The sequence below is a fragment of the Akanthomyces muscarius genome (genome assembly GCF_028009165.1).
Source record: "Akanthomyces muscarius strain Ve6 chromosome Unknown contig_18, whole genome shotgun sequence".
Taxonomy (NCBI): domain Eukaryota; kingdom Fungi; phylum Ascomycota; class Sordariomycetes; order Hypocreales; family Cordycipitaceae; genus Akanthomyces; species Akanthomyces muscarius.
Window position 1 is genome coordinate 1486775 of NW_026611618.1, and position 23994 is coordinate 1510768.

At 54.8% G+C, this 23994-nt stretch overlaps 9 protein-coding genes across 9 annotated transcripts; 2 read left to right on the forward strand and 7 right to left on the reverse strand.

Annotated features, from left to right (window-relative positions):
* Positions 1-890: 890 nt before the first annotated feature.
* LMH87_008958 (uncharacterized protein) lies at positions 891-2765 on the reverse strand (the record flags this gene model as incomplete). Its single annotated transcript, XM_056202214.1, has 2 exons — positions 891-1112; positions 1365-2765. 2 exons carry the CDS (start codon positions 2763-2765, stop codon positions 891-893), a joined length of 1623 nt encoding a protein of 540 aa, XP_056056799.1.
* Positions 2766-2831: 66 nt separating this feature from the next.
* Positions 2832-3597, reverse strand: LMH87_008959 (uncharacterized protein; the record flags this gene model as incomplete). Its single annotated transcript, XM_056202215.1, has 3 exons — positions 2832-2902; positions 2960-3085; positions 3534-3597. The coding sequence occupies 3 exons, from the start codon at positions 3595-3597 to the stop codon at positions 2832-2834; spliced, it is 261 nt and encodes an 86-aa protein (XP_056056800.1).
* A 1889-nt stretch (positions 3598-5486) lies between these two features.
* LMH87_008960 (uncharacterized protein) lies at positions 5487-9941 on the reverse strand (the record flags this gene model as incomplete). Its single annotated transcript, XM_056202216.1, has 2 exons — positions 5487-9680; positions 9738-9941. 2 exons carry the CDS (start codon positions 9939-9941, stop codon positions 5487-5489), a joined length of 4398 nt encoding a protein of 1465 aa, XP_056056801.1.
* Positions 9942-11331: 1390 nt separating this feature from the next.
* Positions 11332-12441, reverse strand: LMH87_008961 (uncharacterized protein; the record flags this gene model as incomplete). Its single annotated transcript, XM_056202217.1, has 1 exon — positions 11332-12441. One exon carries the CDS (start codon positions 12439-12441, stop codon positions 11332-11334), a length of 1110 nt encoding a protein of 369 aa, XP_056056802.1.
* A 608-nt stretch (positions 12442-13049) lies between these two features.
* LMH87_008962 (uncharacterized protein) lies at positions 13050-16448 on the reverse strand (the record flags this gene model as incomplete). Its single annotated transcript, XM_056202219.1, has 3 exons — positions 13050-14011; positions 14108-15817; positions 16322-16448. 3 exons carry the CDS (start codon positions 16446-16448, stop codon positions 13050-13052), a joined length of 2799 nt encoding a protein of 932 aa, XP_056056803.1.
* Positions 16449-16831: 383 nt separating this feature from the next.
* Positions 16832-19219, reverse strand: LMH87_008963 (uncharacterized protein; the record flags this gene model as incomplete). Its single annotated transcript, XM_056202220.1, has 3 exons — positions 16832-17002; positions 17060-17545; positions 17600-19219. 3 exons carry the CDS (start codon positions 19217-19219, stop codon positions 16832-16834), a joined length of 2277 nt encoding a protein of 758 aa, XP_056056804.1.
* A 511-nt stretch (positions 19220-19730) lies between these two features.
* On the forward strand, positions 19731-20688 carry LMH87_008964 (uncharacterized protein; the record flags this gene model as incomplete). Its single annotated transcript, XM_056202221.1, has 4 exons — positions 19731-19744; positions 19829-19900; positions 19997-20109; positions 20162-20688. The coding sequence occupies 4 exons, from the start codon at positions 19731-19733 to the stop codon at positions 20686-20688; spliced, it is 726 nt and encodes a 241-aa protein (XP_056056805.1).
* A 764-nt stretch (positions 20689-21452) lies between these two features.
* Positions 21453-22547, forward strand: LMH87_008965 (uncharacterized protein; the record flags this gene model as incomplete). The annotated part of the gene is made up of 1 exon (XM_056202222.1): positions 21453-22547. One exon carries the CDS (start codon positions 21453-21455, stop codon positions 22545-22547), a length of 1095 nt encoding a protein of 364 aa, XP_056056806.1.
* Positions 22548-22963: 416 nt separating this feature from the next.
* On the reverse strand, positions 22964-23736 carry LMH87_008966 (uncharacterized protein; the record flags this gene model as incomplete). Its single annotated transcript, XM_056202223.1, has 2 exons — positions 22964-23220; positions 23337-23736. 2 exons carry the CDS (start codon positions 23734-23736, stop codon positions 22964-22966), a joined length of 657 nt encoding a protein of 218 aa, XP_056056807.1.
* Positions 23737-23994: the final 258 nt, after the last annotated feature.

The window sequence follows — 23994 nt, forward strand, 5'->3', positions numbered from 1 at the left end:
GCTGACCCTTTCCAAGCCCATCGTCCATGCACTACTTATACCACATTTCTTTCCCGCCGCGGAGAAAGTTAAAAGTCTCAGACACACAAGACAAAATCGCTCACAAGAAGAACCCTGACGGCGGTGGACATGCCGAGCAAAATGGTGCCAACGTGATTTAGAAAGGATGAGCAACTTCAAGGTAGGTTTATGCTTAAAATGGCCGTGCGGTCGGGAGGCTTGACTAGTGCACGAGGCAAGGCTATGCCTCTTTGACGATAGATTGGCCTTGGCGAGATGGAGACTTCGGAACATAGCCATGATTATCTGACTTGGCAACTTGGTTGAGCGATTTCCAACTTGCAAGTGCTGACACGGTCGGGGGGCCATGGCGCTTGTGGTAGAGAAAAGTCTTGTCATACGTGGGACACTAATCATGGGGTTTGCCAAATTTTGATTAAATGTATATATGTGTATATAGATGCAAGTCTCCACAACAGCTCTCATGACGCAGCTTTGTGTCGAATAGAGAGAGTGGGAGGTCAAAGAGAGAAAACTTCCACTTGCAAACTGTGGTGGGTATGTAGGTCTTCGCTGGAATGTTGTAAATCGCAATAAATGAAGTAAAAAAGCACGCTTCAGACAATTCCGCCCCCATATCGCTCTAAATGCTTCGTCTCCAGTCTAATATGCCTTTTGTACATTCCAATACTCTTGCAGCTTCTCCACAATGCTGTTTGTTTATGTCGCCAACGCCGTTAAAATTGCCCATAAATAGCTTCGCAGCTCCGAACACCTTGCAATGCTTGTTATTTTCGTCTTCTTTGTTCCTGCGGTATTTCGCCTCGAAATCGAAAGTGTCGCTGATTCGTCGGACCAAAGCCGTGTGCTGTCATTTCCATCTCGTCGAACTAGGCAGCCCAGCCAAGCGTCTCTAAGCTATTCTTTGCTTCCGACGCCGTCATGCTGCAGACGCCCAATTGTCGAGCTTGAGCACCGCGGCGCAGACGCTGGAGCGAGGCGCCAACCTTCCAGTGTTCGGTCTCGTCGATGACAAAGAGATATCGCTTGCCGTCCTGGTCACGAACTGTAGCGCGAAGCAAATGAAGCCCTCTGGCTTTCCACTCGCCCGACTGGCCAGTTGAAGGGGTGTTAGTTTTGCCAAACTTCTGCTCGCAAAGACCGAGACGGCAACAGTCCTTGCACGCCTTGAGCATGTCAGTCAGGTAGACATCCGCTTCTTCGCCAACGAATGGCTTGTTGGGATCCCTGTCTGCAGCGCGCGCGCGGCCTGTTGCCATCTTGTAAAGCAAATTCGCACTCTTGTTGTTGGGGTTGGGAATCGAAGCAGACGCAGAATTCAAACAGTGCGGGGGGCACCATACCTCGACCAGCTTGAGGGTCCATGCTTTGACGTCCCATTCGCGCTGTGGCACGCCGCGAACGTCATCGTCAATGAACAAACCTTCAGTGGTGATGCGCAAGATGAGACCGTCGGTGACGGAGCCCACGCCTGAAATGAGCTGGCTCGCAGGCGTTTTGGCGTATTGATTCATGAAGAGATATACAGCCTGTATGACGATCTTGTCTGGATCTTTGGTGGTATACGGACCGCGCATGGACGGCGGAGGCGAGGTGCGAGCTGTTGTGTGAGATGGTGCCCAGGAGCCATCGGAGGCCATGGAGCCGCCGGAGTTGCGTCGTTGCGGTCTCCTCGGCTTATCGTACGGGCGGTATGAAAATGCGTCTTCGTCAGTGCTGACAAACGTCCTCGCGGTCGGCGCTGGTGGCTTCTTAGGCGGACTCGGTGGTGCCTTTGGTGTGGGTGAGCTCGGCGCTGGAGGTTTTCCGTTAGGCCACATGCTCATCTTTTCCCCAACACCTGAATAGGCGTAACTGCTTCCTGCACGGTTTGCTGTCGGCGAGGGCGTTTGTGTCGGTGCTTGTGACGGTGCTGGTGCTGCCGCCTTTGCTTTCTCTGCGGCAGTCTTGGCTTCTGCGGCCTTGGCCGCCGCAGCTTTTGCCTCGGCAGCCTTGGCTTCCTTCTCCTTCTTGTCGGCTATTTCCTTTTCTTTCCGCTGCTTCTCCTTTTCTCGTTCTAACCTCTCTTTGGCTTCCTTGGCACGAAGCTCTGCTAACCGCTTGGCGAGATCATCACGGCGCTTCTGCTCAGCTTCCTTGGCTTTCCGCTCTTCTTCCTTCTTCCTCATTTCATCTCGCGCTTTTTCCCAGGATCCTTTGGCTGACGGCTTGGGGTTCTCGGGTCTTTTATTCCCCGTCTGTGGCGGTGGTCTCTGCCAGGAGGACTGCGGTTTCTCAGGGCCAGCGTTCGGAGGAGGAGGTGGCGGCGCCTCATTGGGCGGCGGTGTTGAGGCGTATCCGCCAGGGGCTGGACCAGCACTGGGCCCTGAGTTGGGCGGAGGAGGGCTGGAGGGATTGGGTTTGGAACTGGATGAGGAGCCCGAGTCGTTTTGCGTCCGTCCAAGAGCCCAAGCGCCGAATCCGACACCGACAATGAGGAGGGTGATGCCCATGTTGCCAAGACCTTGGAAACTGTCCCACCAGGCGCGAAAGGCAGGCGCCATGCTCTGGCACAAAGCCACGAGTATCAAGGCCGAGGCGAAACCAGCGACGAAGCTGTTGATGTTGGGCTGCAGAGACGGTAGGTATAGAAACCCAGAGCCGGCTGAGTGTTCGGGAATTACAAAAATGTCATATTTGCCTGGGGGAAGGCCTCCCGACCGCGGCATCTCGCCGTGAGGCGGGGGCGGAGGGGGGGCACTCATGCTGGGCGCGCCTCAGGCTGAGGGGAACGAAAGGAGAAACGCCAGAGATGATATCAGAAAGAAACGCTATAGTCGGGGGTATCTTGAGGACGCCATTGAGCTGAAGTAATCGTGCAGTCGTGAGAAGGAATGCGGAGCTGCAACGTGGTGTTAGCTTGTCTTGGAGCAGCTGATACCGAACAGGAGAAACACACCAATGAAGGAAAAGGAGTGATATAGAAGTGAAGAACGATGAAGCAAACGGCCGACTGTTGTAAACTTCCCGAGCCGGCCGAGGAGCGAATCGATGGAAGTACGGAATAGGAGGCGGGCGAGGTGGCCTGTTGAGGCTCGTGGACAAGGTGCTCGTTGTTTAGCTTGCCCCGACGGGCGGATAAGCAGACCAATATCGAGTCAGATGTGCTTTATGCGGCAGATGTTGGTTGGCAGTGATGGCAACGAAGCTTTTGAAGAAGTAAGAAGGCCAGTTTTAGGAAGAATTCAACGAGTAGCCACGAAGGTGGAAATGGGGGGAGCCGGGCTACATGGAGAGCGGGCGGTCCTTGTGTTTACTTTGACTGGGGAGGGATCCAGGTTCAGCGACTTTTTTTCTGCGCCCCACTTCTGGAGTCTACGGTGGATGCTGCGTTACGTTGCTCAACAGCTGTTTGGGGGAGCCTTGCAGGGGCCTTGGGGCGTCTTTTAGTGCGCAGCTCGCGGGCCGCAGTGCTTCCCGTTGTGCCTTGTTAGCGCAGCAAACAGCGGCAAACGCAGCATCTTGGTACTCACCAGTACAGTACCCGAATGCCTCGAGGTAGTTCCAAGCAGCAATGTACGACGACTGAGTGGACATTGGCTCAGGAATACTTCGAGGCTAATAAGGACACCAGGCAGGTGTTGGCTGCCCACCAAAATCCCTCGCCAACTGCCTTTACTCATGTCCTCGCTGTCTCTCGTCTCTCCAGCTTCGCATCCAGCCCGCTTCCAATGCTGCCTGCCATCTTCCATCACATCACAGTGATCACACTGCCTCTGCTGAAATTACCATACACACGCTCCTCTACTCATGCTACCTCCCAGCTGCTCCAACTCGTACCGAGCTTATCATACTGCGCCACCAGACGCTCTGTGATGGATGGACTGCTGATGAACCGGCGACAGGGGCCCATCCATAATGTTCCCCAATCATTGGCCTACAGCGCACGCTCACCTTGGTGACGAGACACATGCACAACGCACGAAAGCGGGTGTCCTCAGAGGGGTCTCTCGTCTCGCCACTGTTTGGACCCGCGGGGCAGCCAGTCATTGTAGTGCCGATAGGAGCTGATGTTTTACCGCTTCTCGGTGACGCTCTTTGTCCAGCCACGGCCCATATCCGAAGACGCCGAGCCTGCCAGGACCCTGCGGCGGCAGTTCTTCGAGCAGCAGCAGCAGCAGCAGCAGCAGCAGCAGGGATGGTTCTCGAAATGAAAAGGCCCTGCAACAGGATCCTTCCCAGAAGCCATGTTCCAGAAGGCCTTCTCCATGTGGTCTATATCTGCAATGAATTAGTTATCGTCACGAGCCATCCCATAGGACAGCAAGCCTCAGCCCTTATTCCTCAACAATGACCGCAGGCGTCCAAAGTTACGAAGCACTGCCCGCTGGCATTGGTGCCCAACGACACTGGCAACATGTTCCAATCGGCTTCTTCTGAAATCTGACCCGGCCGGAGCCAGGGGAGGGGCCAGAACCTCAAAGAAAAGAAAAAAAAGGCACATCTCCGCATAAGCGGTGAAGCCTGTCAATCCTCTCAAGTAAGCTTCTCTCGTTTCTGCAGCGGAAATCTACATGTTCCGCTTGCTGCATGCTGCTACTGGCCTGCATGACCTTGCCCATCGAGAAGTTGCCTAGAACACAAAACTGTGCGACAGTTCCAAAGCTATCCACGTCCTGGTCAAGCGCGCCACGCGGTGTCCTATTCACCCCGCTACATTGTTCCTAACATCAACAAGTCTGTGCCAGCAACATGACCATTGACCGCCGACTTGGTCACCAAGCAATGCTTGATCGACCCAGCAAAGAGCCAAAATACATGGTCCTGCCCATTGTTTTTGCCCAAGACCGAAGCGCGCTCGTCCTCAGGCACGACGCTAATGACTGCCCGTTGCTGGGCAACCACTGGCAGCTCCCACCACTAGTCTCATCTGTGACGTAGCCACTATTTTACGGCTCGACCCGTCCTTGCCGCTCTGCCTGCATATCCCGCAGCTAACTTAGCCACTCACGCCAGTTTGTCAGCCCACCGGCGTAGATGCTGGGGTGTAGTTCGCATGCACTCTCCAAGTTAGAAGCATTGCAGCGTTCTGGGGAGTACAGCAAGGGCGTGCAGACATGCACCGAACGCACCTGTCAGTTCTCGACTGCATGTCTTCCACGAAATCTGGGCACCCTCAGCCCACCCACTTTGGTCCTGCTACATGTGCACAGAACACACCGCGTGGGTATGCTTATCCGAGATTTGGCGCCCAGAGTCAAGACGCGAAGGCAACTGATTGATGCGATCGCCAATAATATTTGAGTAGTAGAATACGAACAGACGAGTACTGCATGTGCGGTGTAGTGAAAAAATAGTAAGCCAAGAGAAGAATACAAGAATATATAAAGTACACAGTGCATTATGAACATCCGAGGCATGCGTTAACAACTAATTAATGCACAGATATGAAAAGCTAGCGAAGCTAGCCATCCATGTATGCGTCTTCAAATCATACTAGAAAGATTTTTGCGCTCGACAATCCTGCCATCCGTCATTCTCACATGCATCTGTGTGTCGGCGATGCTCTCTGCGCGGTGGGCGACGATGATGATCGTGCACCCGTGAAAATACTCTCGCATCATTTCGCGCACAGCCTGGTCGCGCCAGCCGTCCAAGCCGCCGGTCGCCTCGTCCACCAAGACGAGGCTGCCACCATGGACACGACGACGGATGACGGCGCGGGCAATGCACATGAGCTGCGTCTCGCCGTGCGAGAAGCCAGCGGCGGACAGGAGCATGTCGAGAGGATTCTCGTGGTCCAGCGACTGCCATATCCCCAGCTGAATAAGTGTGTCTTGGAGGACCCCATCGTGCACAGATCGCCGGTGTTTTTCGCCGGCCTGGTCCGAGGCGTCCTCGGACGTTGCCCCATCGTCGTCGACCCCCCACGTCTTGTCGAACGGAAGCAGATTGTCACGGATGGTGCCGTCCAGCTCCACTTGGTCCTGGGAGATGGTAATGATGCGAGAGCGTAGCTCCTCGCGCGACACGGTCCGGAGATCGATGCCGTCAATGAAAATGGACCCTTCGTACTCGAGGAACCCGAGCAGCATCATGAGCAGCGAAGACTTCCCGCTGCCTGTTCGGCCCGTGATGCCAACTTTTTGGCCTGCCTCGACGGAGAGCGTGACGTCCCGCAGGACAGGACTCCGGCGCTGCTTCTCGGTGTCGCAGACGTAGCGCGCCGTGACGTTGCTGATCTGCACCTCGCCTCGGGAAGGCCAGTTGTCGGGCAATGGCCTGGCGTCGTCGGTGGTGGATTCTACTGGCGTGTCGTCCAAGAACATCTGAAGTCTGGAAAGAGACCCAAGTGCCGTTTCGAGTGCTGTCCACGTCATTATGGTCCTGTTAAAACTCGTGCCTAGGATAATGAGGACCAAGAAAGAAAGACCAGACGAGTTTTCAGTAGAAGAGTCCTTGATGTACAAGGTGAGCAGAGCCAAGACAGTTGCCAAGCTTGATGAAAGAGAATCCAAAATCAGTGATAGAAACTGCTGCGCGCAAAATAGGAGGTAGAATGGTTTTTGCGACTCATTTAAAAATTTCAGACCACGAGACATTGCGTGGGCTTCCCACTTAAAGGCTCGGATGTACACCAGACCGTCGGCTGTTTCTCGAAATGCCGTGGCAAGAGGCGCCTGACTCTCAATGTCAAGATGCCGAAGCTGACGGGAAGTGCGGAGGTAATAACGTTGTACGAAATACAGCACTCCAACTAGTACGGGAAGCATGGTTGCCATGTAGTTGGCACCCGACAGCGCTATTCCGACCTGAAAGAGAGTCGTGGTGCCAATGTACAGGTTGTTGTACACCCCGGCAGGTATATGCTTCGCGATGAGGTCCATGTCGACGCTGTATCTGTTTAAAATGGATCCGGTATCGGTAGCCCCCAGGAAGCCAAGGGTACAACGCATAACAACATCGGTCAGAAGCCCGTGCAGTCCGATGGAAGCCCTTGGCGATAGCTTCACCATGATGAGGATCACACAAGGCCCGCCCAAAAGACCGGCAGTAGATGCAAGTAGAGCATAGCCGATGAACCAGATCTTGTTCGAAGGCGAAAGCTCAATCCACCATTTGATATAAACAGTAGGGAAGCCTTCTGCAAAGCACATAGCCATAACAACGACGAGCCAACAGGCTAGTCTGCGACGCCCAACTAGGTCTATCCAGAGCCAATACAGCTTTGAATCCCCCTTTTGACGGCTATTTGGATCCAGAGTCTCCTCAGTGCGCTCTGGCTGCGTGGTGGTTGGCTGTGGTGAGGTCAAAGCCCGGCTCTCTTGCTCAGAATTGGTCTCCATGTCAGAGTCCCACGCAGGCAACGGGGCATCTTTTTTGTCCACATCACGATTAGCTTCTCGAAGCAAAGCTTCAGCAATCGCCCTTGAGTTATCATCGACCTCGCCAATGGGCATCTGAGAAAGATTACCGTCCGCTTCAAGAAGCAGCAACTCGTCGGCAATCTCAAGCGATTCGGGTAGATATGTTGTCATCAGAACTGTCGAGTTCGATTGGCGGAGAAGTCCATTCTCTCTATTGCAAAGGTTGGAAAGAATAGCTCGGGCAGTGCGTAGATCGAGCGCACTGAAGGAGTCATCGAATAAGATCGTTGCTGCTCTTGCGTACGTAGCTCTCGCGATGGATACTCGTTGGCGTTGGCCACCACTCAATCTAACACCCCCACTGCCGATTAGGTACTGATCACCTTCTTCGAATTGGTTGATGTCGAAGACGAGTTCGCAAGCTGTGATCACGATAAGAAACCAAGCTGCATCATATTCAAAGGCGCCGATGATACACTCCCGAATTGTTCCATTTGGTAGCCAAAGCTTTTGGCCGCACAAGGCAAACGACATATCATCGACGTAGACCACGCCGCCTAATACCTCACCCTCACCCAGAATATTATCGAAGATGGTTGTCTTCCCAGCACCTGTCGGCCCAAGAAGTACCGAGACTGAGCCACGGGGAACTGAAAGGGTAAGATTTGCGAGTATCGGCTCAGTCATACCAATCGCAGCTATAGCCACATTTTCAAAATAAATGACACGGGATGGATTCCACTGGACGGCTCTCGTTGAGAGTCTCTTTTCACCAGATTCCATCAGCCAGTGTCCTTGAGTCTGATTTAAGACAACGCGCTGGTCCTCGTGCTCTTCTTGATTTAGGTAGTCTTGAATTCTCTTGAAGCAGCCCAGCATTGCCATAGTGGATGGGTAGGCTTTCAGCAGCATCGCGATTGGCGACTGAACCAGAGAGATGAGCCCAAGAGCCGGAAAAACGACTTCTGTAGAGATTTGAGGACTGAAGATATTCCAAAATAAAGCGCCCGCAAAGACGATTACTGGTGTGCTCATGTCTAAGAATCCGGCGGTGGAAATTGAGGCTGCTTGAATATAGCGGTATTTCCGCGATGACTTGATCTCCATAATTCGGAGAAATTGAAGGTATTCAGCCACTTTTGGTGCTAGGCCAAGCATTTTGATCCCTGAGATCTGTGAAAGTACACGCGAGGTTTTCGCCACCCTAGTCTCGATAGTTGTATTCCAGTGCCTTAATGCGGGCGTTAGATATTTGCCGTATAGGATACCCATACCTGTGGCGACTATAAGTGGTAGGAAAACGATGAATGTGGCCTTTTCGACGAATTCGACCAAAAAGAACATGCCCAGACCGGTCTCCAACATGGCAAAGGGGATTTCTATGCACGACGGTAAACCGGTGACAATACCGTCGAGGTCGGTGCTCATTAATGTAAGAGCAGCCTGCTTCTTGGCCTGAGCGAGCTTGAGCCGATGGGTTTTATCGAGTAGTTGAGATACAATCCCTCCACGAATACGTGTAAGCAGTCGATACTGGAGGTGCATGGATGCAGCCTTAGCAATCGCTGCTCCCGTGTATGACAAAAGCGTGGCAGCTACCAGCCCACCCTCAGCCTGATCCTCGGCCTTTTGGCGATGAGCGAGAACCATGTGGCGAAGCACAAACGGTTGCGCAAAGACAAACCCGGTGGAGCAAAGGCGTGGAACGGCAATAGCCAGAAGAGGTGCTTTCCAGGTCCTCAAGCAGGCTAAAAACAGAGCTCGGGGTTGCTTTTTTGTAGCCTGATTCCAACGTTGAGATAGACTGGCAAATAAATGTGTCGAGGAAAATTCAATGCCGAGGTTCCCGAGATCATCAATGGAGATGATCCTACGGAAGCCAGCCCGAAAGATGGGTACCATGAAGACGAAGAACGTCCTGCTCCAGAAGCCACTGGTCGCTTCGCGACCAGATGCATCTCGAACTTCTGAGTCGATGAGCAGGTTCGTCTTTGGAATTTCCTGAACACACAGCAGAACGAAGCGAAGCGAAGATGCTGTCGCGGCCAGAACGGCGAGAGAGGAGATGCTTCGTATAAAATAGGAGCGTACTTTTGTGCCGTCAATGATGATACCTAGTGTGAGGTAGAGGCTAAGAAGCGCAGACGCTCGGATACCACGTCGATGCTCGGTATAGACAACTGTAACAATGCTGAGGGCCGATGCAATATCCAGCGCGGCTGCGGCGGCGGTCACGTCGGTGCGATAATCAGGAATCGCGCAGCGAACGGCGGCAATGGCGACTTCCGAGCAAAGCAGAAGCGCAGATAGGATCTGAAGAGAAACATTAGGTTTATGGGAAGCACAAGATTGGGCCCAGTAGGTGCTCACGAGCTTGAGCCATAGCAGCGGGCTGCGGCGGATATGGACTGGTTTGTTGAAGTAGTAGTAATGAATGAAAGGGGTCGAGATTGTCCAGAAAGCTGCTGGAAGGACATCGAGGACTACGTCCTCGAATTTCAAGCTAAAGTCCCAAATCGAGGCAAGAAAGCGTTGAGGCCAAAGAAGCTGGTCAGCGGCGTTTGGAAAAGACATGTTGGCATATGTATCGCAGCGCGACGATTTGCATATCGCACCAAAACCGGCCCTTTCCAGTCAAAAAAAGAGAAAATCAAGCAAGAAATCGCAGACCGCAAACGTAATGATAGGAACGATTGCAAGAGAGCGGAAGGGAGAAGTAAATAGTGGCTGGCCTAGGCGTGTTGGTAGTTGGTAGCCAAGTGGCGGGCTCGGGTGGGAATTGCATCGCATACATAAGTACCAGCCTAGAAAGGCTTAGATGAGGGAGATGTACTTATGCACGCACGGAGACGACCACAGGGTCATTACCCGGGCTCGTATCAGGCTGAGCAGGTCTGCCTGCATGCGATTGCAGCTCTGGGCTTGCTGCGGATGGGTAGGTAGCTTCGGTCGATACGGCCAATCCAGACCCCGGCAGCCAGGCAATGCGCCTCGTATGGGGCGTGACGTTATGGGGCCCGAATTTAGACCTACAAATACGTAGGTAACTAATAGTTATGTTATCCCTAAGGCAAGCACAATTTACTGATCCTTCCCAGTGTCAAGATGCACCCATCCGGTACTCCAGCCACCAAAACACTTTTTGCAGCATGGCGCTTGCTGCCGCTGGCAAGGCTATGTTAGCCGTTATTTGCAAATGTACTGTTAGCCTCCCCCGCAGCGGGCTCCGCTCTGGATACTACGCTGTGTTGGTTCACAAACAAGCAGAACGATGGGACGCAACAATTCTGTTGGATATACGAGGATTCACGCCAGAGCAATGCATTGTGTAGACATGCACGGTTGTTGCGCAAAGGACCATTGCAGAAGTGCATTTTCCTCTTGATACACCTTTGGCCCTCGCCTTTCGCCGTTCATAGCTAGTTCATAGCTAGTTAATGGGCGCTGCCTCCTACCCATGTAGCAAAATGCCACCAGAGTCTCGCATTGGAGCTAGACTTTGCTTATTTAGAACGACATGGCTCCAAAGTTGGCTCTTCTGGTGTCCTCCTCTCCATCTTGCGCACTTTGCAGGAGACAGCCATCGCTCCTCGCGGTCTGCGAAAGTGCTCGGCTCTCCTGGGGGGAAAAACAGCCTTGTCCTGCTGAGCTGAAAGCTGACCTGTTCTAGAAGGTCGCAGGAGTGAAGCCATCAATTGCCTATGAAGAGAAAGTATTCTGTCTTTTCGTAGAGAATTGGCTGTTGTTCATGAGCTTGGCCAACATGAGCCTGACAGCTCCGCTCGTCGGGTGTCCATGGGAAAGTCAAAACGTGTTATTTTGCATATGAACACGCTCCTGCATTCTCTCTTTGGTTGTGCCCCATGCAAGTTCTAGAAGTGCCACCATCTCTCTCCAACTCATCTGGCCCTCATACTCGATAGATGCGACATGACACACCACATCGAATACAACCTTTCATCTGCTACCGCAGCTCCGACAACAACGCAGCCGCGTCAACAGCCTGCCCTAGCGTGTCCGCTGCCTTCCCTTCTTCCTTTCTCGACTTCTTCTCAGTAGCATTCTTCTTCTCGTGCTTTCCCATCGAGCCCCAGAAGGTACTCCTACTCGTCATGCCCTGCTCATGCATCTGATACACCCTCACTGCCGTCGTCACGATCATGACCGTGCACCGCTCCCCCAGCAAGCCCCACGCCGCGCTTCCCCGCAACTCAATCGTGAACAGCCTCCTCCTGCCCCTCCCCCACGTCTTGAGAGCGCTCCCGCAGGTCAAGACCGCCACCACCTCGCCATCGTCGTCCTCTGCCGAGCCCTTCTCCGCCGCAGCCCTTTCCTCGTCCTCCGTCCTTGGAAAGGCGCAGCGGGACGCCCCAGCGGCTGCGTACCTTTCTCCATGTCGAAAGAGTTTCCTCACGAGCGTGTATTCGTTACCGCCTGCTCCGAGCCCCCTGCACCACGCAAACTTTGCCGGACGCAGCGTATTCGCCGTTCCGGCGCCAATCTCCAGCTTGAGCCGAAAGACCGGCGGCCCCCGTCGCGTGTTATGCACCTCCATGAGGACGTCGGTGTAGCTAGCGATACCCACCACGTTTCTACTGCCGCCTCCATGGTCGGCGGCGGGGGGCATGTGCGGTGGAAGCAAAACGACGCTGGTACGCTCCCGAAAGGACTCGTGCTGCAGGCGCTGACCCGCGGCCGCCAAAACAGGCGCCCTGTTGTCGAGGCCGTTGTGTAGATGCACGCCGAGGCGGCCGCCCAGAGGACCCGTACCGCTCATGCCCGTATGGTGGACGGCGTAGAAGAGCTTGGCCCGGCCGTCGGCGTCGGCGCACAGGTGAAGCCCGCGGTACGCCGTCTTGCTGAAGCCGTACAGCGTCGTCGGGATGGGCACGTAGGGAGTGAAAGACGCCTGTCTGTAGTCCGGCGGTGGTGCTGCCGCCGGTGGCACGCCGGCGCTGCGGCTGCTGCTCGATGCTGCCTCCGACTCGGCGGCTTCCGTATAAGGCGGCGCTTCGCTGTACGCGGGAAGGCTCTCGCCAGTTGCCTCTGTAGTTCTGTCTATCCGAGTGGGCATTTTTGTCCTTCTTCCGATCTTGTAGATTATGAAGTATGTAACAAATTTGGGATTGTTGAAAGCCGCACCTCATGACCACATTATCTCTTAGGCGGGGTTGCATCTTGGCATTTTGAGGGTTCCGTCGGCGCGATAGCCCACGTTGGTGTTGTCAATAAAACTAAGCAGGATTGCAGCCACAGTCAATGACATCATGTCAAACACTGCGCCATCTGACGCCGCCATGGATCTGTAAAAATTGGAGGCACAGCCGACATGATATAAAGGGTTACTGTTCAACTTAAGCAAGGCTTTTGGCGTTGGCAAAGATCGCGCGGTCGTCCCAAAGTCTGGCAGGTGATGAGACCGTCTCTAGGGTACTTTGATAGTGCAAACTCGAAGATAGAAGAAGCATCTATTATCAGCCGCGCAGTAAGAATTCAACAGAAATGTTGGTAAAATAAAGTCACTGTACTTCCAAATATGTTTTGTACCATACTGTGGCGTGTGAAAAACTACCATCCATGCATAAGCTGCGGCCACTCTATAATGAATGCAGTCATGATGACATTACAACAAGGACATCAAATGGGAAAAGCAATCAAAAAAAGAAATTCTAGGTTATTCGTCTATTTATGCATATCGTCAAATGCACGTTTTATAATCGCCGCGGCCTCGGCCGACACGTCCTGGCCCTTTCGCCATGTATACAGCGTCACCCCGAGCTGCTCGAGCTGCTCGTGCGCTCGCGCCACGCGCCGTCGCCACAAGTCCACTTTCTTGTTGACGCCCTGCGCGCCAATGGTCGGTGAGCCAGACGGTGTCGCGACGCCGGAGCGTGAGCCCGACCGATAGTATGAGAGTCCCGCCGGCGGCGGGTTAGCGGCCGGCGGCAACGGGTCAAAGTCGACGTCCGAGTTAAAGGAGACGCCACGGTTATGACCGAATAAACGTGGGCTCAGGTTGCGTAGACTCGGAGGGCCGCGACGTCGTGGAAGCGGTGGTGCCATGTCTGGCGAGGCAGGCGCTGTTCCGTCCCCGATCTCGCTCGTAGCCTTGGACGAAGACCGTCTGGAGAGATTGGGGGCGGTGAACGATGGTTCTGTGGTTTTAATGCGTGGGGGTTTGGGAGGGGGGATATCGCTGGCATTGCCGCTGGCACCCCTGATGCCGACGCCAGCATCTTTACTGCTGGTGGCCGACGAGGCGCCTCGCAGCGCTGCTGGCTTGGCAGGTCGCGGCGGCGGCGCCTTGCGACCTAGCAAGTCCGCTGCCGATACTGGTTTCTTATTGCGCACTTGCGCTAGAGCCGCAGCGTCATCAAGCTTCGCCTGCTCGGGCTCCACGGAGAAGTCAATCAACGTGCCCATAGCAGGGCCCGCAGGGGACTTTTCCTCTATCGGAGAGACCACTGGTGCGGAGCTTTGACGAGGCTTATAGTTGACATCGACCGCTGGTCTACCATCGTCCACGGCAAGGCTACCGAACCTCTTTCTGGTGAGGTCGTACGCCGAGTCAAAGTAGCCAGGACGCTCAGTTGTGGTGACATCACGAATGAAGATGGCAAGGATGCGGCCTGGATTGGCAATGGCTAGGTCCGTGTAGACCTCCAAGTCAGCTTCTCCACTGTCTCCTACTAGCAAGAACTTGCGGTCGGGGAAATCGTGGAGTAGCCTTGTCAGGGTACCTTTCTTGCGTTCGGCAACCGGCTCAAAGATGCCCTGCAACATACCAGAGTACTGCTTGAGATGAAGAGAGCCTGGTGGCAGACCGCCAAGCTTAAAGAAGCTTGCTAGAACTGGGAACAGCTGCCAAGGGCTATTCGAGCAGTAGTGAAACATGACGCCCTGCTTGTGCATGTCCGTGTACCATTCTTGCACACCTTCCACGGTCAAATCGCGAAGCTCGCGGATAAAGGTATTGCGAAAGATCTCGCGCGCACCGCTAGCGATGTTGGACTTTTTGACCGTGTCGTCAATGTCACTGATGAGACTCACGCCTTTTGGCTCGGTGATTTTGACTTCTTGAGTGGCGGACAAGTCTTCGTTTCCGAGGACTCTGACATGGGTAGGGACAAAGTCTAGCGCTGCGCGGATGTTAAAGTGGCCAGCATCGTCGGTGAGAACAGTCCGCGATTGGGACTGAGAATCGTTGTAAAAGAAAATTGTAACGGGCAAGGCGATGAGGGGATTGGTCATAAAGGGAGCGATGCGAGCCATGAGGTTGGCATTGGCTAGGGCGAGCTCAGCCTCCGAGAGCTCGTTCACATTGGATTGTCTTGGACCGAAGAGCGGGCTTGCTGGTGCGGACTCGGGCGTTTGGCTACCTCGGCGACGAGAGCGTCGCGAATAAAATGACTCGGAAGCACCAGCGCTGGGACCATAGGGCTCTTCAGTATAGCTACCAGCCGCGGCAGCTTGCTTCTCCTGGCGGCCTTTTCGTTCGATTTTGGCAGCCTCTTGTTCAATCTTTTCTTGCTCCCTCTGCTCTTCGTGTACTTGGTGATGGGTTGGCGGTGTGTCAGTCCCGGGATCCGTGCTATCCGTGCTATTAGCTTCAGCGCGAGGGGCAGAGATGCCACTGAGTTGACGCGCGAGGCCAATGAGGATGCGGTTCCGCCTGCTTATAGGACCGATTTGCGGGTTGTATATCCAGCCTCTGACATCAACATCGGCGATTGCGCGCTCATCTTCGTGTTTTTCAAACTCTTGTCGCCAATAGTCCTCGTCGCGAGGGCCCTCTTGTTCTTGTACTTGGCTCTGAGCCTGGAATCTGGACCAATCGCGCTTGGAATGCCGTTTCGCATAGGAAGGGAACAGTACCAGGTGCTCATCCCCCTGCACGGTGATGGCGGCGTCGGGGAACGCACCGGGGATGTGAATGTGGCCGCGACCATCCGTCTCTGTGTCAGCCATTCTGGCTCGTGTTTGAACATATGATTCTCGCATATCGGTAACGGCCTGTTGGCCTGTACGGTATATACTTCCAGCCATTTCTGCCAGCTTCCTCCGTCGATAGCCTCTTTCACCCTGGCCGGGTTGCGGGTCGTCGCTTCCCAGGCCGGGCATGGCGCCCGTCTGGTATCCAAAAGCGGGCATCTTGTTCTGCCTTATTATCTTTCGTCCCCGAGTACTCTCATCGCTGGGCGTGGCTGTACGCTTGGAATGCTGAGGGGCAGCGGCGGAACTGGGGTAGGGCGCCTGCAGCTGGTTGCGTTGGGCGAGCAGACCTGCGATCCGCCCTCTTTCGATACGTCGTGACTGGCGTCTGAGTATATATCGGTAGACGCGCGATTGTAGCCCGTGCTTGACGGCCGGCAGGGTATCGAGTCGGAAGCGCACGAGGCGGTCGTTGTATCTCTGACGCAGAGTGGCGGGGAAAGCTCGTCGCAGCAGGCCTAGTCTGTGTCGTAACGATTGTGGACGCAGGCGCCCCAAGTTGAATAGGCGAAATAAAGCCAGCTTGTCGGGTGGTGGCTTTGGAATGGAGCAGGGGTACCTAGATCTTCAATGTTCCTGGTTGTTCTGGAACCGAGGGCTGTGCTTGATTTTATACAAGTGTGCGGCTCTGGCTGTGGTGGCGGTATTACCAAGGTCTCGTGGCGCACAGCGCGTGAGCGAGGCCGTCCCTCAGGCGCGCCAGTCTTCTGACGGCAGGTCCAAGACTGCGACTCAGCACATGCAAGTCGGCGATGTGCGACAAAAACAGCTGACGGGGCAGAAAGAATACCGGAGAGCTGCTGCGTTGAAAGTTCACCCGTCGGTCGAGGAGGGGATGTAAGACGATGAATCGCTGGCGCCCTTCTGTGGCGGACGGCGTTTGCCATTACCTTGCCATAAATTACCAGCTCCCACTCTTTACCTTCTGTAACAGCATGTGCTGGTGGATTACCAGTACCTACGGTAGTTAGACGGCTTGACGGCCCACGAAGACCCTGTTAGTCTCTCGTTAGCGCCTTGCCAGCGCCTTACCAGCGCCCTGTCGACATCGCGACCACCCTCCTCCAGCCTTGTAGATGATTCGTCCATGGATGCTGGCTACAGCTGTGCTAGTGCCCTACCCGGCATGGCTGGGCTCCTAAAATGTCCGACAATCTCACCAAGATGAAGATGAACCGTTGCCAAGCCCCATCTACGCCAACCCACGAAGATGCGACCCTTACTGTCAGGCACATATAATCATGTGACGCCCAACTCTCTGACCTTCTCTCGTCACCCCTTCAGCACTCTTGCGGTCTGCATCTCGTTATTCTTGCAGTAGACCAGAGTCTGCGCCAATCGATGCTCGGCACAATGAATCCTCGGTTGAAATGACAAAAAATGAATGATAAAAAGTAGCTTTTGACAGGTTCCAATAATATGCATCATGTACACTAACGCCAAGCTCCGACAATATCTCATGCCGCGCTTCTTCATTTGCGCCCGCCGGCCTTGCCCTTTTTGCCCTTGGGCCCTCCTTTTTGGCTATGTTTTGTCTTTGCGTTCAGCGCATCTGCCTTGCCCTTCCTCCACCCCATGCCGTCTGCTCGCTCGGCCTTATTGTCCAGGCGCTTCTGCACCTTGTTGCTCATCTTGCCCAGGGCCTTCTTCTTGGACGACTGGCTTGCGCCGTTCAGCTCTACCTTACCCGCTTCCTTGGCCTTCTTCTTGTCGTGCTCCGTCTCGAACCATGTTCTCTTGGGGCGTCCCTTGATCTCCGCCTCGTGTTCAATCATGTTCTCTCCCTTCCTGACTTGCATTTCTGCTGCCGCAAACTGCTTCTCTTCCTTTTCTTCCCGCATGATTCCCTTAATCTCATGCTCCATACCATCAATCTGAGCCTGCAACTTGTCTGCCTTTTCAGCTTCAATCACGCGACTGGAGATCTTGGCGCCTTGTGCTTTGCCCGACTTGACTGCAGCCTTGACGACCTTTCTGTCAGATTCAGCAGCCAGGGTCAGAGCAACACCCTTGCGACCGGCACGGGCCGTACGTCCGACTCTGTGGACATAGATTTCCAGCGACTGAGGTGCTTCGTAGTTGATGACGGTGTCGACGCCTTTGATATCTAGACCACGAGATGCCAGGTCAGTCGCGAGGAGGTAGTTGACCTTGCCGTCTCGGAACGCCTCTACACTTTCGATACGCTATCGAATATTAATAAATGCTGCGCAATAATCATGGTGCTCGGTGGAACTTACTCCTGTCTGGCTCATGCTTCCGTGAAGCTCCGCACAAGTCATTCCTAGAATTCCAAAGATGACACGTGCTTCGTGAGCATCCTTCTTTTGACGGAAGAAGATAATGACTCGTTCTGTGTATAGCGTCTTGCAGATGTGCGCCAGGTAGCCCATACGCTTGTTTTCTCGACCCGGGCGCAGGCGGACAAATTCTTGAACCAGCGTACCGACAGTTCTCTTTTGCGAGTCAACCATGACTCGGGCGGGCTTGTTCATTCCAACTCGGATAAGTCTGTCGACAGTTGACGTCATGGTGGCAGAGAAGAGCATGGTCTGGCGGGATTTAGGCAGAGTGGTGAGGATTTCATTGAGTTCGTCGGCGAAACCGTCTTCCAACATTCGATCAGCTTCATCAAGAACAAGAATCTCAACAGTGTCGATGGGGAAGCTAGCCGAATTGCGCATGTGATCGATGAAACGACCAGGCGTAGCGATAATGACATCAGGACGGAGTCGCAGCTCAGCTTCTTGCATTTTCAAACTGAGACCTCCGACAGCCAGCGTAAACTTGATGTCGGTGTGTGCTGCAAGCTTGGTTGCGACGGCGTGACACTGAATAGCCAATTCACGAGTAGGCGTAAGGACAACCACTCGGGTGGTGGGGATCTTCTTGGGTCGGTACAGGAGCCGCTCAAGAATAGGAATAATGAAAGCACCAGTTTTACCAGAGCCGGTGACGGCTCCGCCAACAAGATCCTTGCCCATCAGAGCAATAGGAATGGTCTTGGACTGGATGGGGGTAGGCTTCGTAAAGCCGACATTGGTAAGACCGCGGAGAATAGGGCGAGAAAGGGACATGGCTTGGAAAGAAGCTACTTTTTCTTCCTTGCCGCCCTTGGGTTTCTCTTCCGGGGCGAAGAAGGCAACGCGTTTGGCCTCCTCCTCGGCATCTTCTTGTTCGCTGGCGTCGGATACGTCGTCATCGTCGGGATGGCCCTCGGGGGTGGCAATAGAATCGTTATCGGATGCGTCGCCTTCCTCCTGGTCGTCGCCTTCTTCTTTCTCGCCCTCAGCCTTGTTCTCATCCTCGTCCTCCTCTGATCCAAGATCAACATTCATGCCAAAGGCGTCCTCGGCAAGAACTTCATCGTCATCATCGTCCATTTCCATGCCATTCTCGAAAAGAAGATCTTCGTCGTCGTCGCCCTCCTCCTCCTCCTCCTCGTTTTCAGCATCTGCGGACACCTCACCCTTCTTTTCCCTCCGTCTTCGGATAATTTCGTCGATGTCTACCATCTTCTTGTTCATGTTCATGCTCTTTCTGGCACCGTCGAAACCCCAGCCCTCAAACTCCTCCTCGCCAAATTCGCCGGCATTATCCGCCATAAACTCAAAGTCAGAGTCCATGGCACCATCATCATCTTCGTTGCGTCCCCAGACACCCTCAGCCTCCTCCGCCTCCTCCTCATCGGCTGAAGCATCGTTGGCCTTGGAAGCCTTCTTTGCCTTTTTCGTCGTCTTGACCTTCTTCTTGGGTGGCTCGGCCTGCATTACTTCCTCCTCGGCAACATCTTCGTCATTATCCGATATTGTGTGAATGAAATCATCCTCGATAGGCTTTCTTTTCTGTGCGGGTGCCATTTTATCGTCGTGGAGGAATTCTGTCGCACAATGACAACTCAGTCGCAGCTGGGGAGCCGACTTAAAATTTACGGCCTTGGGCTGCTTGTCGATAATTTTCTGCCGTTCCTGAAATTTTGGCGGTGACGGCCGAATTTCCTATTCTGCCGCTTGAGCGTCTTGCGGTGCCTGGCCGGGAGGGGCGCTGCACGTGATGCACCGCTGTTTTGCCAGTAATTTTACCTTGGCACCATGTTCGACCCCACCATTGGTTGATTGGCCGACCAGGAAAGCCTGCCTTTGCTGCCCGCTGGCGCGTACTCCATACAACAGTTGATAATCTCACGAGCAACCGCCTGTTTCCCTGCTGCCTGTTGCCACCAGATCCCCCACGCGGAGTAATTTCCAGACGGAGCAGTTTGATATCCACGGCGTCATTTCGAAGCTCAATTTTTTGCATATCAATTTCTTTTCAGCGTCACCATCATCCAAATCCTTCACTCGGCACCCACCGCGTAACACACAAGGCACAATGGGCGAATCTCGGTAGGTCCATGTCGCTTCACCGCAGCTTCAGATTGCGCACCAGGGAAGCTCCCCGAACAAGACTGACGCATTCGGCGACAACAGACAAGAGCTTGTTCAATGGCTGAACAACCTCCTCCAGCTCAACATCACCAAGGTCGAGCAATGCGGCACCGGGTATGTGGCACCAGGCTTTTACCCCTCCCCCGCTTCAAATTGCGAGCGACGAACCATCGCTACGACTGCTACGACAAACGACTAACACCGCAACAGCGCCGCACTCTGCCAGGTCTACGACAGTATATACATGGATGTGCCCATGCACAAGGTCAAATTTAACGTCAATGGCGAGTATGCATACGTTCAAAATTTCAAGGTGCTGCAAAGTAGGTTGAGTCTCTCATTCAAATGGCGGCCAGGTTCTAACCGCAGTACCAGACGCTTTTGCCAAGCACCAGATCGACAAGCCTATCCCGATCGAGCAGCTCGTCAAGTGCAAGATGCAGGACAACCTCGAGTTCTTGCAATGGACGAAAAAGTTTTGGGATCTCAACTTTCCCGATCACGAATACGATGCGGTGGCCCGCCGAAAGGGAGGCACGCTTGCGACCGCCGGAGCCAAGGCACCTGCAGCTACCAACAGCGGTGCCAGAAGAGGTGGCATCACACCGAGCGCCCCTGGTCGCGCCGCCCCTAGAGTCGGCGGTGCGCCGTCGGCCGCCCTCCAGCAAGAGAATGCCACTCTGAAGGAGACTGTCGTGGGCCTGGAGCGCGAACGCGATTTTTATTTCAGCAAGCTGCGTGACATTGAGCTTCTCATCCAGCAGGCCATTGATGAGGACCCCGAGCTGGAAAAGCAGGAAGACGGTCTTGTGAAGCACATCCAAACCATCTTGTACTCGACCGAGGAAGGCTTTGAAATTCCTGAGGAAGGGGAAGCCGTGGACGACCAGGAGACGTTTTGAAAAGCTCAAAGAGCGTACCATGTGACGATTTAACGAAAAGGAGCTGCATTTGATCTGGAGCAACCGGGGAAGGCAAGCTGCGGACACAGTATAATTACAATTAAAGCCATTGGACAATTATTTGTCTCACTATCCGTCGTGATTGGTTCTGGCGGCGGGAATTAAGTAACTTGATCATTAGGTGTAGTGGTTCCAAGGGATGCAACGAATTCGTTAAGAGAGCCGGCCTAATAGGTCAGACGATAGACCTGAGTCGTGTTTCGTCTCGTCCAGGCCATGCCTAAGTACCTTAAGTAATTGCTGGAATGCGGTTGCATCATGTCACGAACAGGGCACTTGCAGTGGCTCAGCCCACTACCTACCTATCTACTAGGCGACCACTGTTGGGGACGCTACAAGGACTAAGGTACCTCCTACCTTACCTAAGGTACTGTAATGGCCGTTGGGGTCAGCGGTACGCCCGCAGCAACAGGGCGTGTTCTGGCTCTCCACTACCTTATATTTCCCAGGCCAGGCCCACCACGACAGCAACTGGGCGTAACATCTTGCATCACCATTCTCGAGCCGCCTGACGACCTCACTTAGACAGACCACGCGACCACCAGCGGTCGACCTCCGACAGACACCTTTATTTAGCGATCACCTTTCATCATCTCCTGGTTTTCTTTCGTTCAAGAAGAGCTAGGATACTCGGACATAGCGAACTGGACAGTCGAGCACACGAGCAGAATAATACTAGAGCCGCATTCGTCACACATCGGTGAATGATGGCGCCACCCCCGGAAATCGCCATTCCATCCACGAGCATCTCCGACGAGGGCTCGGGGAAGCCATATACACTATTCAACATCACACTGCGGCTGCCGCTACGGTCATACGTGGTGCAGAAGCGCTACTCGGACTTCAACAAGCTACACGAGGCGCTGCAGCAGCAGGTCGGCGAGGCTCCGCCCCAACCGCTGCCCCCGAAGCACTGGCTCAAATCAACAGTCAACTCGCCAGACCTGACACGCCAGCGACAAGTCGGGCTCGAGCGCTATCTCAAGACGATTGCGGAGTCACCCGACAGACGCTGGCGCGACACGTCGGCGTGGCGTGCCTTTCTCAACCTCCCCAGCTCCAGCACTACAAACTCGGCGGCCTCGGCGGGCGGGCGAGCGTCCAATGTTGCGTCCGGCGCCGCCGACCCCTCGACGTGGCTCGAGCTCCACAAGGAGCTCAAGCAGCACCTGCATGACGCCCGGATATCGCTGTCGAAGCGAGACGGCGCCGCCGACAGTGGCAACATGACGGCAGTGGCCGAGGCCGCCACCGCCGCCCGCAAGTCGATTGTCCGGGGCGGGACCCTGATTGTCCGTCTTGTGGATGGACTCAAGAAGATGCAAGAGTCGGGACGCATCGGCGACGGCGAGCTGCGGCGACGGCGCGACCTCGTGTCGACGGCCAAGATGGAGCGAGAGGGCCTCGACAAGCTGGCCAACAGCATGCCCGCCACTGTCGTTGGCGGCGGCGGCAGCGGCAGCGGCGGCTTGGCCGCGTCGCCAGAAAAGGCCAAGCTGTTTAACGGAAATGGCGCGCGCCCCGGTGGGCGTCGCCTCGGGGGCCCGCCGGCAGCGGAGACGGACAAGACGCGCGAGCTCGACAACCAGGGCGTGCTGATGCTGCAGAAGCAGGAGATGGAGGCGCAGGACTCGCAGCTGGACCAGCTGACGGCAATTATCCGGCGGCAAAAGGAGATGGGCTTGCAGATCAACGAGGAGGTGGAGCGCCAGACGCAGATGCTCGACATGCTCGACGAGGACGAGGCGCGCGTCAGCAGCAAGCTGGGCGTCGCCAACAACCGCATCCGTAAGATGTGACTGCAAATCGCGCTCACTCTTGTGGTTCGGGTGTGCGTGTCCGCTGCGGAGGCCGCGGCACGGCTCAGGTGGCTGGCGCGCCGCGTGTACCGTGGTTGTCTGTGGGTTATTCGCGTGCTGCTGCTAATCTTGGGCGTGATCCAGTCGTGATACCTATGATCTTGAAGCTCTGTTATCCATTATATTGTCGGGCATCTGAAACGGCGCTCCCTGCGGGTTTGAACTTGAGTCATGTTGTTTTTAAATTCCTTTTAGTAAAGCGATCATTTATAGCAAAACACGGTAGCCACTTATCACGGCAAGAAACTTAATCACCAATATATACATGACCACTATAATAGCTGCATCTCTGGACCTCCCATTTTTCTTTTCAGCATCTCATGGCGGATCGAGCGTGGGAAAGGCAAATGACCGATTTAGGCATGGGCAGCTCCGACAGGCCGAATCATGATGGCCGTCTCGTCGCGGGCCGGCCCGCCCCATGGGGACAGGTCAACGGCGAACATGTCGACGAGCTGGAAGCCATACTTTGCGTAGAGCCCGCGGCCCTCGGGCGAGGCTTGCACGTACGACGCCAGGCCTTTGTCGTCGGCCTCTTTGGTGCCCCAGTCCATCATCATGCGTCCGGCTCCTCGGCGCTGGTGCTTGGGATCCGTGTGCACAAACTTGAGATCTAATTCTCGGCGAACGAGGGGGGGGCATGTCAGCAAGGGAGTCTTGTCCATCTACATGGACGCGGAAGGTTATCCTTGGAAAAAAAAAATTGCGGTATGCGCGCAAACAACTTACAAGCATGTGGCTTGCTGCCGACATCGTCCTCCCAGCGCTTGTCCAGCCCGCCAAAGTACAGCTCGCACGCGGCGGCGTTGGTTCCCGGTCCCCAGACGGACGCGGGGAGCGGCTTGCCCTGCTTGTCCCAAAAGTACCACACGGCAAAAGCGACAATGGCGTCGCCGGGGCGTGCGCCCGGCGCCTCCTCGAGCGCGCGGTCGACGACCTTGACCCAGCGGCAGTCCGGGTCGCTCCGGAGGTGCTCGCGCAGCTGGTCGCCGCGCGAGGGCCCGCCGTCCGAGGCAAAGGGTCCCGGGAAGAGCGCGGCGCTGGTGGCGTCGTCCGGGAGGGCGGCGTGCTCGATGGCGGCGAAGCGGTCGGCGTCGGCTTCGCTCGCGGGTGCCAGGTACAACGACATGGTAGCTTTTATTGTTTTTGTGTTTGTTTGCTTGTTTGTTTGCTGAAATCAAGAATCAAAATAAACTACGGGATGTTTGTAAAGATGGGAATATGAATCTACCAGCAAATACAAACGAAGAGGAAAATGTATCGGCCTTTTTATCTTGGCTTCGGTTCAACTGCGCCCGCACGAAACATTGCCAACATCATTCTGGAAACGTCTTCACGCCGTTGGCCGTCAGGCCGGGCCGTGGTGCGGGGGAAGACGGCTTGGCCA